Below are 14,817 nucleotides of genomic sequence, written 5' to 3' on the forward strand. Positions count from 1 at the left end.
AAAATGTGACCAAAATTATTTCAGAGTTCAATGTATCAAAAAGCTACTGAGCACTAAATGCAAAGCACTTACTCTCTTCCCTCCCAAAGTTTTCAATTTAGATGCTGGTAAATTCCTATGAACAATCTGAACTCAGAACTCCTTTTGCCTTACCTTCCTCACTTTCTGTAGTGGCAACACTCTCCTCAGTCACCCCTGGCTCAGAACCCTTGAACTTTTTCTTTGTCCCTTATAATGGTCTGTTGCCAAGGCTTGTGTGTAAAGTTCACCTCTGTAGTTTTTGCTCACATTTGTGGAACTCAAAGACACTTTGAATTCTAACTGCCACCACTACATTAGGTACTCAGTACTTTTCACCCAGACTTCTGTATGGTAACATCTTCTTAACTGTTATAGCCTCCTTCCTGTGCCAGCCCAGTTTTGATCATATCACTTCTCTGCTCAAAATTCTTCAAAGTTTCCCTGGGCTTGTCAAAATAAGTCCAAATTCTTTATTCAAACATTCAAGGGCCTTTTCTAGTCTCACAGTCTCAACCTATCTTTATTCACTATCATTGAACTAACTATACAATTTTTACCTTCTATGCCTCCATTCACAGCACTGTATGCCCCAGCTGTTTTGAGCACAGTGCTGTTTACCATGCTTGCTCTCATTGTCTCCTCTGGGCCTCTGCTCATGTCATTCCCTGACTCCCCAGGAATTCCCTCTGCTCTCTTCGCTGACATTCTGTTCTCCCTGTCAGAGCAATCTTCCTTGTCCTCTCAATACCGACCTCACTGTGAACTGTAGCAGAGTCATGTGTGTACCATCTTGCCCATCTCTGCATACCCACAGCTCTAACCATAGCATTTCACACAGAAAAGGTCCTATAAGCTGTGGGGTTAGTGGGGCTTAAGAATTCTGTTCAAGAACTTCTCTGTAAACTACTAATATGTCCCCCAATGAACTTAACTGTGGGTTTTTTCATCTTTTATCTCTTGATTATGATGTTGGTTATGTGCATTAAAGTGTTAATATCATTAATGCAATAAATGTTAATAATATTTTTTAAAGATTTTTTTTTCCAAGTTCAAGTGTGATGCCTTCCAGCTTTTTCACCAGCAGGCAGAAACCATAAGTAGTGACAAGGTGAAAAAAAATAATCATAGTATTTGCCTCTACATTTCTTTAGGGCAGCAGTCCCTAAAGTCAAGCACTCCCTATTTCCTTTACCTTGATCAAAAATTGACAAGACAGAATATTATTTTTATGAACTTTTAAACTTTTAAATTATGCTCAGAGTTACCACAATGCTCTCGAAAAACTCAAACTAAAGAAACCTGAAACAGATGAAGACAAGAAAAGGTAAGATGAATTTTCTTCAATTTTTAACTTACCATTTTAAAGCTCTGTATTATATTAGAAACTTACAGTGAGAGTAAGGTTTTGATTGCAAAACAACCACCATTCAATGTGCTGATTCTAAATAAACTGTCAAAACATCCAGTAGCACCTCATAATTTCTGAGAGTGTCATGAAACTCTAAGCTAATTTAAAATTAATATAAGGCATGCCATGCCACTCAGAAAAAGGTTTAACATAAAGCTGCACAGGATAGTAAAGTCCCTCTAAAAAAGTAGGAAATGATTTTAGTCTACATTAAGTGCATACTTTTAGCTATCAAAGTAAAACAATTTTTAAACAAAATATTTAAGAATGTATTTACATTTATTGCATAATTTTAGTGTCAAAATCTGGCAGTGGGACATAATAGAAACATGTTTTTATAGCTAGAGATATGATATAGAGAACTTATTAATGACCACATTTTCCAAATAATTAGTGTTATTAGAAAGAACAGAAATTAATTCAGATCCTTAATACAGATCTGGTTATATTTTATACTGTCATTTTCCTTTTTACTGTCATATACCTCTGATTTTTATTTTATATTCTCAGTAGGAAAAGCAGAGATTTGGCTGAACAAGCCAGAAGAGAAGGCTTTGATGAAAAAGTAAGATTTTAATTTTCTCGTAAAGAAGTGATAGCTTTATTAGAAAAAGTTCTGATTTAAGAACTGAATGATTTGCTTTTTTCAGAGCAGTAGTTGCCACCTCCAAATTTCTCCCAGAATCTAGATCCTTTCTTATTTAGGACAAATTGTTTGGATTCCAGATGCTCTGTCTCTCTTATTGGTGCTCTTAGCCAGATACCCTTGTCCTACAGCTGTACCTTCACTGTGGGATTAGCACACAGGGTTTAGTGAGTATACTCTATTGAGATGATTATATAATTGTTCTCTTGTAATCATTAATGTGCTGAATCACTTAAATGATTTTTCTTATATTTCAAAACTGTAACATATATTCAAATGACTAAACATATATGTTTAATAAATAATTATGAAGCAAACCTCCACATACCACTACCACCCAAGTGAAAAAATAGAACATTGCTCTACTTCTGGATGCCTCCCACCCCCCAATATATTGAGAAAGAGGACAGCAGGGTCAAGAGATTGGAATAAGCAAACAAGTATGTATAATGGAGTGAGGTTTCTCATTATCAGACAATGGAATTGCAAAAATGGAAAGGCTGAAGGTTAAAATGAACCTTGTGGTGTTGGATTAGAATTGCAACTGTGTGTGTGTGTGTGCACGCGCGAATGTATCTTCTAACTCTGTCCACTGAGAAAGCTAGAGTGACATCCTAGTAGCAATGACACAACGAGCGTCCAGATCTTGGTTTCCAAATACCATTCTCCTCTAAAAGGAACCCGGGCTCCTTGGAAATACAGTTAATTCCAGGACTGGAAAGTATAGGTGCTTCATACTGTACTCCATATAGAATGATGGAGATCTGTTAAAAGGACACAAAAGTCAGCTTGAGTGGGGATCCCGCTGGCCAAGTGTGGGATTTTAAGCACTTATTTAAGCACTTAATGAATATTAATTTAAACCCACGGAATAAAATAGGATTCCATGAGTCCACACTGATCTAAACATATACATGAATGAAAGTCTGAGGAAGAATAGAACATTTCCATACCTCTCCACAAAATACTTACTAATTACAAAAAGAAAAAGAATAACATTACGGTGAAAAAGTCTAGAAAACAGAACCTTAATCAGTACTGGAACAAGCTGAAATTATATGCCACCTGACAAGACACTAAGAGAACACAGGATCCCTTCTGTAAAATTTCTGCCGAAGATGCATAACGCAACGAACCATCACACAATAAGAAACTGAGGGACATTCTATGAAATACTGGCCTATAGACTTCAGAAGTTTCAAGGTCATGAAAGTCAAGGTAAAGCTGAGGAACTACACCAGACTGAGATTAAAAGATGGGTAAATACAATGCATAATCATGGACTGGATCTTTTTACAATAAAGGGCATCATTGGGACACTGGTAAATTTGAATAGGGAACTGAGGATTTAGATGGTAATAATCTATCAATATTAATTTTCTGATTCTGATGATTATACTGTGCTTATATAAAGGAGAATGTCCTTGTATGCAGGAAATACACACTGAAGTATTCAGGGACAATAAGGCATTCATGTTGGCAACTTCAAATACTTCAGAGGATAAAAACTATTTGTATTGTTCTTATAACTTTTCTGTAAGTTTGAGATTCTTTTAAAAAACAAAACTATAATTCAATAAACCATTTCTGAAATAAAAGACAATGTATATTGAAAGACATACTATGTACCTGGGAAAAATTACCTAAAATGAACATGAGACTTATCCAAGCAAAATTTGGATTTACTTACAAGGAAAAGAGAATTAGGTTAGCATAACACCATTCAACACCATAAATCAACAGAACAACACCTACAATATAGCAAGGAAAGAAAATGTAAGCCAAGGCTTTTTTATATGCAGCAAAGCTGTGTTTCAAGTATAAAGGCTCTAACAGTTTTGAACATGTAAGAACTTGGGGAATCCCACTGTATTCCTGAGGATTCCATGTGAGGATCATCTTCAGCCAAACAAGAGATGACTGAGAAATTTGAGAAAAAAGAAGGAAGAGAGAAGGTATAAAGTAAAAAAAGCTGACTGATTATTTCATATGTAATAGCTAAAAAGTTGAAGAATTATCATTTAGAGTTAATAGCCCAAAAGAAGAAACTTTAGCATATTTAAGAGCACAGTAGTAAATTTAAAAGATATTGTTTTATTAATTTTAAAACACATTTTTCCACATTTTAATATCTCTGAAATCAAGATGTGCCTTATATTTGACAATGTGCCATATTTTAACTGGTGGCATTTTTTTTCCTAAGTGGTACATAAAATAATGGTGTAATGGTCTTACGATAGACTCCGTCTCTCAGATACAACAAAATACAGTAATATGATTAAATATACTTGGGTAGTAGAGGGAAAAGAAATGAGGAGGAAGAAATTATAACCTAATTTTTTTGTTGAACTTGTTTGGTTCTTGTTGAGGGAACCAAAACGAGAAAGAGATGATGGAGGATGTATAAAAAGATACGTGAATAAAAACAGACCACTAAAACAAAAATACATACATTCTTAAAGGGAAGCAGTACCAAATCAAAAAAGAAAACTGATAATATGCCACATGGTAGAAGACTGTAAATACACCTTAAAACAATATAACTGTGACCAGATATATCTGACATATCAGTAAAGACAAATAAGCTTAATTTACTTAAAAAGAAAAAGAAAATATTTTCAGATTGAATCACAGAGTAACACCCAATTCTACGATATAGCCTAAAATATATACCTAAAACAAAGTGATTTAGAAAAGTATAAAAGCATGAGCCAAGGTATAAAAGGCAAGGAAAAGTTATCAGAGGACACAATATAAGTCAAGGTAGAATTCTAGAAAGAAGTTCTAAATGAGATGAAGGGCACTTTATAAGGCTAAGATCAATTTTAATAGTTATGATTATCTATGCAACAAATAATATGGCATAAACGTCCATAAAGTAAAGACTACTAGACTTATAAAAGGAAAAACATACAAGAATACACTAAAGAACAGATCAAGAAAAATGAAAGGATTAAAAATATATATATAATGAATGAAGTGATCTTACAATTATGTATTAAACTCTGTACTCCCAGAAGATACACCTGTTTTTCAAAACCCCTTCATGAAAATAGATATATTGGGCCAAAAAGAAAACCTCAATAAACTGAAAATAAAATTTATCAAAACTGAGCCCAAAAGAGATTTTTAAAAGCTTAAACAAATCCATTCTGTAGAAGAAATGAAGCCATTAAAGAGCTACCTCTGAAATAAATCAGGCCCAGATGGTTTCATATGGAAATTTTACCAGATTTTTAAAGAATAAATAATTTCAAGCTATTTGAGCTGTTCCAGAGCAAAGAGAAAATTGAAAATTTCCAAATTATTTTTATAAAATAATTTTAGAATCACTATATAGTGATTCTAAAACCTAGTAAAGATTGTATCCTCCTCAATAAAAATAAAAAAAAAAACAGAAAAAGAAAATATCACTTATAGGGACTTTCCTGGTGGCGCAGTGGTTAAGAATCCACCTGCCAATGGAAGGGACACGGGTTCAATCCCTGGTCCGGGAAGATCCCACATGCTGTGGAGCAATGAAGCCTGTGTGCCACAACTACTGAAGCCAGCGTGCCTGGAGCATGTGCTCCACAACAAGAGAAGCCACCGCAATGAGAAGCCCGCGCACCACAACAAAGAGCAGTCCCCGCTCACTGCAACTCGAGAAAACCCACGCGCAGCAATGAAGACCCAATGCAGCCAAAATTTAATTAATTAATTTTAAAAAACAAAATATCACTTATAAATCTTGAAGCAAAAATCCTAAATATTAGCAAACAGAATCCAACAGAACACAATACCATGATTCAGATAGGGCTTATTCAAAGAATGAGAAGATGATTCAAAACTGTATAATCAACTAATTACCATAATCCGTTCTATTTATAGATCAAAAAAGGGAAAACTATTATTTTCCATAGATGCTGGGTATTTGATAAGATTCAACATCCAACTTTGAGGGGGAAAACAAAACAGGAATCAATGGACTCCTCCTTGACATGATAAAAACAAATTTATCTCACCCCAAAGCTAGCACCTGATCTAATAGGGAAACATTGGACATGTCAAGGACAAGACAAGGATGTATTGGAGAGATCAGACAAAAGAATTAAGCAAGAGGCCTTCCCTGGTGGTGCAGTGGTTGAGAGTCCACCTGCTGATGCAGGGGACACAGGTTCGTGCCCCGGTCCGGGAAGATCCCACATGCCGCGGAGCGGCTAGGCCCGTGAGCCATGGCTGCAGAGCCTGCGCGTCCCGAGCCTGTGCTCCGCAACGGGAGAGGCCACAACAGTGAGAGGCCCATGTACCGCAAAAAAAAAAAAAAAAAAAAAAAGAATTAAGCAAGAGAAATACATGAGAAGTACAAAAGTAGAAAAGGAAGAGGTAAAAACTACCTCTGTTTGAGATATGATTCTCTTTCTCAGGTATACAATGAACTGAAAAATTATGACAAAAAGAGATTAAGTAGTAGGAAAAAATAATTTACATAGTCATGTCATATATGCAAACATCAACCAGCTCATTAAAAATTATAATAGAAGAAACTACAATAGCAACAAAATGGAAAATGCCCAGGGACTAATTTTTAAATGTTTAAAACCAAGATATGGAAAAATTTAAAACATTCCTTAAAGGCAAACATACATCTGACCAAATGACATACTTATTACATGTATGAGGACCTAGTCAGGAAAATGGTTACACAGATATTGGAAAATAGAAAAAGTAAAAACACTGAAGCAACTCATAAGTAATAACTGTAGGAGGATGCTACCACTCCCATGGCTAAGGTTACAAAAGGTGGGTTTATTGGAACCTAAGACACCTAAGGGGCCTGAAGCTGCTGCTCAGACCTCTGAGGTCACCCTCATCCCACCCCTGCTGCTCCTGATACTTCTGAGGGAGTATGATGAAGCTGGTGCTGGGTATGCCAAAAGAAGCTGGACAACTGCAGCCTGGAGCCAACTACCATTCTATCAGCAATGCTGATAGAAAGAAAACAAGAAGAACCTTCTCCCCTCCATCGTCCAGTGAGGCAGAACCCAACAAATCTGGTAGCAAGACAGTCTAGGGAATGAGGTTTGCAAAGCCTGAGATCCAGCATAAAGAGCATAAAACAGCATAAGAGTTTAGGAGGGCAAATTTTGAGTTGAGAGATATTAGCTAAACAGTCAGCTGAATTCACCCGCTTTGGCTATTTAGTACACATCTGTACTTCCATAAAATGACAATAACTATTTCTAGCTTCCATCTAATAAGACAGAACTATCCTCTATGAAAATGGAGGCCCTCTTATTCTCTCCCCAAAAGTGGAGAAGTAAAGTCCCAAGAGTAATTGTATCCATCTCTGGGTGACGTTAAGACCTTTTCTACTCGAATCACAATTCCTTAAGAATTTAATGTTTAAACTACAGAGTTTTAGACATGGAAGTATTAAGAGGCACCCCTCAGAGAATTCCCTGCGTTCCAAACAGAGCCCTCTCTGAACCCATTTTGTAGCAGCACCAATTTCCCCTTGGTAATTGGGATCAGTCACCTCAATCACTTCTTAGCCTGCTGGTTCGGTAGCCTGAGGAATCCCAAATAGCCAGGCGGTGGTCTCAAACTTTAAGTCAATTGTTGTGTCCCTTGGTGGAGGCATGCTGTCTATAAGGGTCTGTTTCTTTGGACCTTCTCTGCTACCAACCAGTCATCAGTTAGGGGCCAGTCAGAAAAACAGAAACACACGAGGTAGCTCAAAAAGAGGGGGTTTACTTCACAGAATTCATTTCTGAGGCATGAGAGGTCTGTAAGAAACATTGCAGAACACTGAATTAATCCAGAAACAATTATAAGCAGCAGCTACCACCTGCAGGGAAGAGGTGGGTTGACTAGAACCTAGGAGCTTGAGCAAATGCCCCCACATAGTTGCTGCTCTATGAGGAAAGGTATTACTTTCCTGTGAATGTCAAGGAAGGCTTCATAGAAAAAGCGATGGTTGAGATGGGTTTTTTGAAGGATGCATCGTTTACCAGGCAGTCTATTCAATGCATATTACTAATGCATCCACATTTTAATAGACCTGGTCATTTAGAAGTATTTGTGGGGCCCACCACTTTTTTAACATCACATTATAAGTACTGGTAAATATGTCAAAACATAGGTGCTGTAATGTGGCTGAAATAAAACTAGAAAGATTGAAAACCACCCTTTCCTACTTCGGATATGTTGGTTTAAAGACAAACACTTTCTGATATATAGCACAGCTCCTCTGGCCAGAACAGCATCCATTTATCAGGTAAACAATGTATGAACTTGGGCATCACCATCCTCTCTGAGGAAGGTAATCAGAACCCTTATACAGGGATCCACTTTGCTACTTAACATTACTGTTGGAGCAGGGCAATAGCATACCGATTTACTGAAAAGTCTTTGCGTCGTATCTGGGTGCACTGTCTCTTCTTTCCCTCTTTTTCTAGGGCTGTTTCTATTTTCCATAACATAACAGAGCATTTTTTCTAAAGTTGGGAAAAAGGTATTTGGACACTAAAAGGAAAATGGGTGGGTAGTGAGCACAAAGCACAGAAAGGGCTCTTTAGGATCAGAGAAGGATACAGCAAGAATCTTCTGGTATGAGGAGCTTATTCTGGGGTATGTGGACAGATTGGAGTACACAGATTGATGCAGTAATTATGAAGAGGAGATTGGGAATTGTTAGGAGTCTGGCTGAGAAGCAGCTGGGAGGGCAAATAATACCCACAAATGTACTTTGATGTACACTTGCTTCATTATAGAACAGAGGTACAGAAAAGAACATCCCAGCTTTGGCCAAGTGAAGAATGGAGAATATCAGCTGGAGATGCAGAGGGGAAGAGGCAGTGAAAAGGGAATAAGAAGATATTCATAATTTAAAAATCCCCTAACTCTGCTAAACAGTTTTAACACCAAGTTCTCTGAGGTGACTCTGCTAATGCATAGACCCAAAAATCAGGCAGGGCAAAAAGCCAGTGGGGCTCAAAATCACAGCCCTGGAGAGTAAAGTTTAAGATTCTCAACCCTGTGATGCTTGTGTGCCATGGGCCTGCAACAGAGAAAAATTTAAAGATTGCAGCTTATGCTTTTTCCTCTAACTTTACAGGAGATTCAAAGTGCAGAGCAGATGAAAAAATGGAAAGAGAGGCTTGAGAAAAAGTATTATTCTACAGAAATTCAAGATGACTACCAGCCTGTCACTCAACAAGAATTTCGAGAGTAAGCATTTGTTCTAACCAAGGTGCTATGGGATATCGTGATATGGGGACTGGGGACATTCCACAATTTTCCTGAACCCAGAATCTCATTCTGTTAAGATGCCACTTTTTTCCCCCAATTTTTTACCCAACTTTAAAATGACACAGAAAGCACAAAACTCCATTTGTTTAAATGCAAGGTGAGAGCAAGACCAACTGCTTTTGTCCTTACATCTCTAAATAATAGACTGCCATTTATACTTGACACGCATAGCAGATACTGTGCTCCACACAGCTTTAGAATATTAGATCCATAACTGGCCATACTAGGCATATTTTGGGAGCTTAAAATACTATCTTCCCACTCAAAGTATTTCACAATAGGTGTTAATAACCTGCTGTCTCTTTATGTACAAAAATGTTACTGACTCATTCTCTACTTCCTTCTAAATTATCCTCTAGCCTCTTTTTATATGCTGTGGAGCTGGAGAAAGAATTACACTACGTCAGTTTAAAACTAAACCGAGTGATGAGAAAGGTTTCAGCTCTACAATACTGAGGCAAGTGGAGGTGAGAATCTGTGATACAATCATGGAACATTTCTAACGATTTATTCCTGTACTGAATTATTTCCTAAATTTGTCCCCATTTGGGGTACATTTTAAAAGCACAAAACTAGCTACCATCAAACTATCATCAGGGTCAATGATAATCATCAAATGATTTCTAGGAATGGGACCCAGTATATAATCCATGTGTATTACAACACGCCTCCACAGTATACACACACAGGTACACATGAAGACTTTTATAATGAGATTTATTATTAAAATCTAGGAATGTGAACGGAAAGTATAAAATAATATTGCTTTTAGTTCTTAGGGCAGGTCTCTAATTAATAGTTCGATAAGTCAGTAAAGATAGTTTTCTCAATGCTACACAGAGTATTAGAACTGTTGGTATTCTCATCATGTGCCATGTTCTAATTTCTCTAGCCAAAGGTAAATTAATAAATGCTTAGGATTCTAGAAAACCATTATATAAGACCCCAAGTAAAATAATCTCACCTCCACTCTTCCCAGTTGGAAGTCTCCTGGAAAAAGGCAAAGTGTAGAAGAACAAACTTCCCAACCACCTACAGAAATTTCACTAATATCTTCAAACTAGAACTTCATCTAGACAGTTTCTAAAGTAACACATTTGAAGTTTCCCAAAAGTGCTTCCTCGACTACTTTAAAAGTAAACTATCCTTTAAAACATAAAATAAAAGAGCCAGGTAGGAGTATCAAGGTTATAAGAAGTTATGTTTGAAAAGTGTAAATGAGGGTGTTGCAAAAGCCCTGTATGGATGGCTGGCATTTTGGAAATTGGAAGGAAACTCTTCTAATATAGGTTACATAAGCCCTCCTAGAAGAGCCATATGTTATACGTTCTCTTAGCCCAAGTAACATCATTTGACCATAGACTTCCACATTGTGCTCAACAGTCCCTGGACTGTAAAACTCAAATAAAGGAATTGTTAAATATACCCACCTTCCTTAAGCCAAGCTCTTCTCTTAGAGACTGCATGTCAAGTTTTCTTAATAAGATAATTCACTGCAACAAGAAATGCTGACTATTCTCTCTGCATCTTCTCCCTAGATTTCCAAAGAGAATCAACAACATGGCCTTTCCTTGTCTTACCACTCCCTAGAGCTGTAGACAGTCACGTGGTTTAGTAACCTTGCTGTCTCCCCACATGGTCCCTGGTTGGGGTAATTCAAACAAAGCCTGAGAACATTAAGGCAAGGGAACACTTGAGGGTTTTATTTCTTCTTTTTAAACATCTAGTGAAAAAAACAAAAAACATTTACAATGACTTAGAACATTAAAGTTCTTTTATTACAAAAGTCTATACAATGAAGTGCCAAACACAGCAATGCAATTATACTTGTAGTCGTATATATCTATATACTGTTTGTATATAGATATACAGTTTTTACTTGTACCAAAGTAAAATTATCACAAACTGCCTAATTCTACCACTTACTACTGAACTATGACACACAATACTGTCACATAGCATAAGTGCTGCCATGCCACTTTTTATCTATTCTACTCACAGCCAAACATTAACAGTGAATAACCAACATCATGAAGCAGCTGTTAATTCTAAAATGAAACCAGTCAGGCCACTGACTTATAAAAATATGGTACTCATATAGATTTAGCATTATAAAGAAGGAATATATTATTTAGAACATTTAAATAGTGCATATGGACATTTTTGCATGTGGTATATAAAATAAAACATTCATATAAAACAATATACAGTGCACATTAAATAAGATGTTTGGATATACTCCTGTTGGAGACTGAAAGAAATTAACTAAATGTACACTGCATGATGAATTCAAATCAAAATGATAACATCTTTTGGTGTTCTCAATTTCACGTTTCTAGGTGTACATTATGAATAACCTAGCTGTATCAAAAGGAAACCACACGAAAAGGGCTGGATTTAGTGCTTTATTCCCCAATGACACGTTCACTACCAAGGAACATTCCCTCCCCCCAAAAAAGGCATTGCACACACAGGTGAAATGTGAAGTACTAGAAATGTGAAGTACTAGAAATGCTACTTATTATCAAGCTACTTCATGTGCTATGTAATAGTGCCAGAAGTCTGAGGTTCATGCTTCCCTCACCTTATTAAAGGATGCTGCAAAAGTCCATTTTTGTATGGAACAAATTATGAATATTAGCTAGTTAAGAAAACCATGCATGAGTCACTGCATGCAAAACATGGGCACAAAGTGAGACACTCATCAATCCAAAAAAGCACCAGGAAAAAAATGAACACTTAGATTAAGCCTGATCAGAATATGCTGTTAATGACTATCATATTGTTAGCACAAATAAAGTCACCATTCTGTGAAAATAATTAGCAGAATTATACCAGGAAAGAACCTGAAGAAAAGCCATGCAAAGCCAGAGAAAAAAAGATATGCTTAGAGTGTATGACAAGGGGCATACCACAATACACCTATAACCAGCTGTTTTAAACAGCTTGTGATTGAGCAAAAGGTGATCCCTCTAGAGGATGTTTTCTTTATGGATTTTGCTGATTAAAAAAGAAAAAAAAAATGATGCAACCCCTTGAAGGTACATGTAAAAATGCAGTGGTATAGCCCTTATTAAGAATAGATTTACTTCAGGCATAATGATTCTTTTGCCAATTTAAGCCCATTTGATTGAACACACAAATCTGAGCACCATCAGAGTTCCTACATACTGACATGGCTATTTTCTCACATTATCTGGAGGTGGGTAGGGGGAAAAAATGCAGGATCTAATCCAGACAAATCACATCATCACCAACTGATAAACTGTAACTGAGGAAACAAACAGTAACTTAAGTCCCAAAGGCAGCATGTGATATTAATTCAGTTCTGTGTGTGATGTGTGCTGTGTGTTTTCACTATACTAATAAGCAAGGTCACTTTTTGGTCTATCCGCTGTTATCTTCATCCAGGAGCTGTGTGACCACTGAATTGCAAAATTCTGCTAACATACTACCTGTGAGAAAGTGTCACTTTGGGAATTTAACAGAAATATGTTCCACAGTAGGACTTGAAATTTCAGTTGATTTTGGTTTTCTAAGAAAACAGAGAACATAGTTTTGCATATGTGCACATTTATAGGCTTTTCTTTCAAATTTTCAGTCATTCTGTAAGAAAAAGGCAACTGAAGAAGAAGTCAATGTGAAGATTTTCCTCTCAATTTTCTTGAGTAATGAAAAACAAAATAATAAAGTTGGTAATAACAAAAAGCTTCTATCTCCAAAGTTCTTAAAGTTGAAAAGATAAAATATTAGTCTTCTACTAACACGATGTATCTGTAGTACAAAACAATGAAGAAAAGTGGATGTTTGCTAAAGGTAGAGGGGCAGTCTGTGGTTAACATGGAACATCGCACTCCCTAGACAGGGTCTACTTACCCTCCCATCATTTCTCTAGTGGCACCACCAGCAAGTACAAAATGAGACTCTGTGAGTGCCTGACAAAATGAACTTAAGTACCAGCCAAGTACACATGATGATAGCTTCAGGGAATACAACTGATTTTATGATGTTTTCAAGGACCATATTTTATATGGATTTTGAAGAATCTTGTTTGCTGATAAGAACTTCAAGAAGCCTAAGCTTGGCTTTAATTTTCTTGTACTCCCTGTACTCCTCAAGCACTGGAACACGATCCTCTTTCTGGGCATTCCTAGGGGAGAAAATAAAACCTAGAGATCATCTGGAAAATAAAGTCCCAGAAGTTGTCGTAATGAGAGACAGAATATTACCCAATACAAACTCAAATAAAAAACTGTTCTGCAAGAAAAAAGAAGATTATTGGACGAATTCCCTTCATCCCAATGGAATATTCCTAGAACACTTCTAATTTTGATGTATTTCTCTATTGACAGATTAATTGATGATATTAGTATCAATGATGATTGCAGGTAACTACAGATAATCAAATATTTTAATAAAACATGAGCTACTAGACTCTGTCAGGTCTGTGAGTGTATACTAAGTGCTAGAGGCTACGCTGAGTCATTTCATACATTCCATACATTACTTAACTCTGGCTTCAGTGAATTAAGATGTAAAAGTATAACATCTTAGTGGTAGCGAAAAAATCATTTTTCTCACTTTATATTACTGACCCAAAGCAATTCAGTTTAATAACCAGGTAAAGCATCAAACTACCCTAACTACAAGCAAAGTTTTTTTCCAATAAGACAAAGAATTAGAAGGTACTTGGAAAACACACTTGAGATTTTTTTAACCATATATGCCAACCTACGTAGAAGACTCTCAAACACAGTAGTCCCCCTCCTTATCCGTGGGGATACATTCCAAGACCCCAGTGGATGCCTGAAACCAAACCCTATATATACTATACATACATACGTATGATTAAGTTTAATTTATAAATTAGACACAGTAAGAGATTAACAATAACTAATAATAAAATAGAATAATTATAACAATACTCTGTAATAAAAGTTATGTGAATGCGGGCTCTCTCAAAATATCTTACAGTACAAGTTTAAAGCCTTTTCCATACTAACTAAGCACTTATCATGCACTGTGGCCATAACTTCTGCAGTTTGAGGTATGACAGCAAAACTAGTAGGAATTTCCTTTTCCTTCTTCAAAATTTCATGGATAGATTCGTTATTATAGATCGGAGCACCTCAGCACATGATTTTTTTCGTAGCCTCACTGAGTAAAGAACTTTCCCCTTTTCACCTGAAGTACTCTGTGGCTTCTCTTTGGCATATCTGAATTGCTAGCATCACTACTCTTGCGCTTTGGGGCATTAACTAAAGTAAGGGTTACTTGAGCACAAGCACTGAGATACTGTGACGACGGATCTGACAAACAAGATGGATACTAACTGACTAAAGGGCAGGATATGCTGGACAAAGGGATGCTTCACGTCCTGGGTGGGCCAGCACGAGATTTCATCACACTACTCAAGACAGTGCACAGTTTAAACTTTATGAATTGTTTA

General features: G+C 36.6%; 2 protein-coding genes across 8 annotated transcripts in view; one reads left to right on the forward strand and one right to left on the reverse strand.

Moving 5' to 3' along the window:
* Nucleotides 1–13,467, forward strand: part of PKD2L2 (polycystin 2 like 2, transient receptor potential cation channel) — a 38,841-nt gene extending 25,374 nt beyond the window's left edge. Inside the window, exons 11-14 of the mRNA XM_030869537.2 lie at nt 1,281–1,345; nt 1,940–1,994; nt 9,175–9,287; nt 13,264–13,467. Coding sequence (XP_030725397.1) covers nt 1,281–1,345; nt 1,940–1,994; nt 9,175–9,287; nt 13,264–13,315 — 285 coding nt within the window. The 3' untranslated portion in view covers nt 13,316–13,467. The remainder of the gene's footprint in view (nt 1–1,280; nt 1,346–1,939; nt 1,995–9,174; nt 9,288–13,263) is intronic.
* Nucleotides 11,050–14,817, reverse strand: part of FAM13B (family with sequence similarity 13 member B) — a 97,810-nt gene continuing 94,042 nt past the window's right edge. For all 7 annotated transcript variants that reach the window (XM_060296251.2, XM_030869535.2, XM_060296255.1 and 4 more), the window contains one exon: nt 11,050–13,518. In XM_060296251.2, coding sequence (XP_060152234.1) covers nt 13,395–13,518 — 124 coding nt within the window. In that variant the 3' untranslated portion in view covers nt 11,050–13,394. The remainder of the gene's footprint in view (nt 13,519–14,817) is intronic.

The sequence above is a fragment of the Globicephala melas genome, chromosome 3, assembly GCF_963455315.2.
Source record: "Globicephala melas chromosome 3, mGloMel1.2, whole genome shotgun sequence".
Lineage (NCBI taxonomy): Eukaryota > Metazoa > Chordata > Mammalia > Artiodactyla > Delphinidae > Globicephala > Globicephala melas.